Genomic DNA, 3,391 nt, shown 5'->3' with positions numbered 1-3,391 from the left:
TTGGCAGTTTTTATGCGGGTGTTGCGGGGGTGTGCTGGTGAGACGGGGTGTCGACCACGCACCACAGGGGTGGTTGCAGACGTTGTGGCAAGAGAGGGGTAGTTGCACACAACTGTGCTGCAAAAGGTGTTGTGCGTGCGTGCGTGCGGCCGTGTGTGTGTGTGTGTGTATGTGTGTGTGTGTGTGTGTGTGTGTGTGTGTGTGTGTGTGTGTGCGCGCGCGCGCTTGCGTGCGTGCGTATCACACCACCTGACGGCCTGGTCGGCACGACGCAACCCCCTTGTGTGAAACCCACCTCGCTAATACGCACAATCAAACACGCGAAGCGTTGTCACACGGCAAAAGGGTCAAAAGGATCAAAGGAGTCACAATCGGCAACGAAGATCAAAGATGTTTGCAAATGCTCACCTCATCACACACACATACACACACACACACACACACTCTCGCTCACGTGCGCACACGTGCACCCACCTGCAGGGGCCGGGGAATCAGCTTGAAACGCCGCTTGCTGCCAAGGCGCCACTTGCCGCTGGGGTTGGCCCCCCAAGGATTCACGCGCAGCCTGCGGCTGACGCGCCTGCCACGGACGGGGTGCGCGTGTGCACACGCGGTCGGGAACGATCTAGTGGATGCGGGCGAGGGCAGGGAGTTTTGCAGGAGGGGAGAGCGAGGATTTCTCCTTTGCACAGGCCTTTCTCGGCAATGCCAGAAAAGTCTTGTGAGCTCATGCCATATTACGGGTTTTGATGCGATGCATTAGATTGGGGCGCGGGCCAGGGGCGCAGGCAGAAAGACCACCGAGGGTGGGGAATGCTGGAGCCGCTCGTTGCGGGCAGTGGCCGCCGGCGCGACGCGGAAAGTCCGCCTTGCTGGTTGTCTGGCCGTGCCGTCCCCAACAGGGAGAGCACCGCCCAGGCGCGAAGAAAAGGAAGCCGACGAAAGCACATGCAGCAAACGGCATCCCCTTCAGCGCATTCTGCTGCACCCTAATCCAAATGAAGCCCCAGTAAGGTGTCCCTGGACAGCTGGGGGCCCTGCTGCCGTGGTCCGTGACGGCGCATGCACATGGAGCCGCCCACACCTCCGGGGGGCTGCTGCCTACCAATGATGAAGCCGTCCTCGTCAGCGTCGACCTCATTGGACGTGTCGACGTCGCCGCTGCCGGTGCAGTCGATGACGTCGATGATCTGAGTGTGTGTGTGTGTTTGTGTGTGTGTGTGTGGGGGGGCGCATGTGTGCGCGCGAAAGTGTGTGCGTGTGTTCAAGGAGACGCGAATGTGTATGTGGGCGCGTGTGTAGTTGGTGTCTCTGAGTGCGCATGCGTGTGACGTCAGTGCATGTGTGTGCTCGAGCGTGCGTATGGTCAGGGAAAGCGGGGTGCTAGTGTGTGTGCGCAAGAGCCCGCGCGTGTGCATTCCAGCCGTCGGCTGCGCCGCCTTCAACGCACACGGCGGCGCTGCGCTGCAGCCCCGCGCGCCCACCTTTGGCTTGCCCTCGCTGGTGACCTGCAGGCCCGGCGCCCCCGGGTCCACACCTGAGGAGGGGCGCACAAACTCAAAAAACTCGCACACACGACATTGACGAGGCAGATGGCGGCGTCACGCCTCGTCGCCCTGCGGCGCGCGGCCCCAGCGGCGGCAGGAGAATAGGGGCGGGGCGGCTGCGTGGGCGGCGGCGCCGCGGGGGCTGACTTTGCTCGGCACCGCAGGTTGGGGCAGGCTGCTACTTGGCTGGCTGGCCTGCATGCTTGGGGGACTATCACCGGCGGGATCGAAGCTGACGAATTGCTACCAACAAGCAGTTGCCCGTGGGGGATTATCGCTCGGTTGGCCGATCCAGGTTGTAATCACCCATGTCAAAGATGGCTACGATGACACCACGGCCCTCGAAAGAGGGATTGTCCTGCATGAACCTGCCGGGAAGCCGCACGACGGAGGCCGGGGACGTGTTAAGCCGGTCGGCGCGGGCAGCGGACAGACGCCGCCGCTCGACCAGCGCAGGCGGGGCCGGCGCGCGCGCGTCTCATAGCGCCGCCGCACGGGACGGGGGCAGCAGGGCGCGGTTGGCACACGGCGCACTGCGGCCGCCCTCCAGTGCGAAAGCGAAATCGATGGCGGCTGATGGGAGGGAGGGTGCTGGCACAAGGCGCCAGTCAACGGCCCTAGGGGCTTGCACTGATCCCTGCTGTTCTGCAGCCTACCTGAGGGCACCTATCTCCTCTTCAGGCATGGCGCCCGCAAACAGCCCCGACGACACGGCTCCCGCCGGCCCGCCGGCCGCCGGCATGCTGCCCCGAGGCGCCCCCGCCCCCGCTGCGCCGGCTGGCGTGCCGCTGCTTCGCAAGGCCCCGCCGCCGTGCCCCACCCCGCGGTGCCGACGGTAAGGCGCCGAGGCTGAGACGGCTCGTGGAGTGAAGAAGGAAGGCTGATGGTGGCCACGTGCTAAGGTGACGGTTCGTGGAATGAGAGAAGAACGGGCTGGGCCGGGGCCCGGTCCCGCTGTGTGTGCTGAGGCCGTTGTGGCAGGAGCGAGCGGGGAGCTGGCGTTTGCCTTGCCGAGTGCACGCCGCACCCACTGACGGTGAGCGGGGTGGCAAGCACAGCGTAAGCGCTTCGTGAAGCTGAACATGCAACCAACAGCGCTGATCGGCACCACCAGACACGCGGTGATCTGCCTCGCATCGCAACTTCGCAGAGTTTCAAGGTCTTGCAGCGTCAATCTGAGTTGTACCGTACATAGACAAAATTCCGCCGTAGCATGCATGTTTAAATGCAGGGCGCTCGAGGCGTGGTCACCTAGCGACAGCACTCGTGTTGTTGTGTTGTGGCCTCACCCACTGCGGCGCTCCGGTGACGGCGGTGAATTACATTGGCAGGCCGGCACCCCAGCTCATCGTATATGTCGCGCCCATGGCATATGCACACCAATGTGATGTGTATGTGGTGACGTTGCAGTTGCTGACGTGCGCAGGGGCGACCTGAACAACGCACCCAGCCAGCAGAGGCGGGTGCGCTGCCGCCAGGGCCTCGCAGAACAGATCCAAACCTCCTGCACGCCAATCCAGACCTGCGGACTCTTGCCTGTGCCGAGCATGTGCACGGCTGCACCTCGCGCCTTGCCGTTGCTGACCGTGCACTCCACAGCACGCCGGCACACATCACGGGCACCGCACCACAAGGAACCAGGCGCCCGGCCAAGGGTGTTGCCTCGGATACTAGCGGTTGAGGCAGCGGGACGGGTCAAGAAATGAGCGTTGCAATGTGAGAGCATCCGCCTTGCTAAAGCAGCATGTTTCAATTGTGAGAATACAGTAAGCAGGACACTACTTGACAGCTCAGGGACAAGAAGCTGCCGCGCGGCCTCTCGCGCCCCCTCCTCCGTCCTCCCC

The 3,391-nt window shown here is 63.7% G+C and overlaps 1 protein-coding gene across 1 annotated transcript; it reads right to left on the bottom strand.

Annotated features, from left to right (window-relative positions):
- Positions 1-989: 989 nt before the first annotated feature.
- On the bottom strand, positions 990-1,190 carry MNEG_2807 (hypothetical protein; the record flags this gene model as incomplete). Its single annotated transcript, XM_014048712.1, has 1 exon — positions 990-1,190. A coding segment is annotated over one exon (201 nt), but the record flags the coding sequence as incomplete, so codon positions are not given.
- Positions 1,191-3,391: the final 2,201 nt, after the last annotated feature.

The sequence above is a fragment of the Monoraphidium neglectum genome, assembly GCF_000611645.1.
Source record: "Monoraphidium neglectum strain SAG 48.87 unplaced genomic scaffold scaffold00331, whole genome shotgun sequence".
In the NCBI taxonomy this organism is placed as follows: domain Eukaryota; kingdom Viridiplantae; phylum Chlorophyta; class Chlorophyceae; order Sphaeropleales; family Selenastraceae; genus Monoraphidium; species Monoraphidium neglectum.
This window is presented reverse-complemented; position numbering and strand designations above follow the sequence as displayed.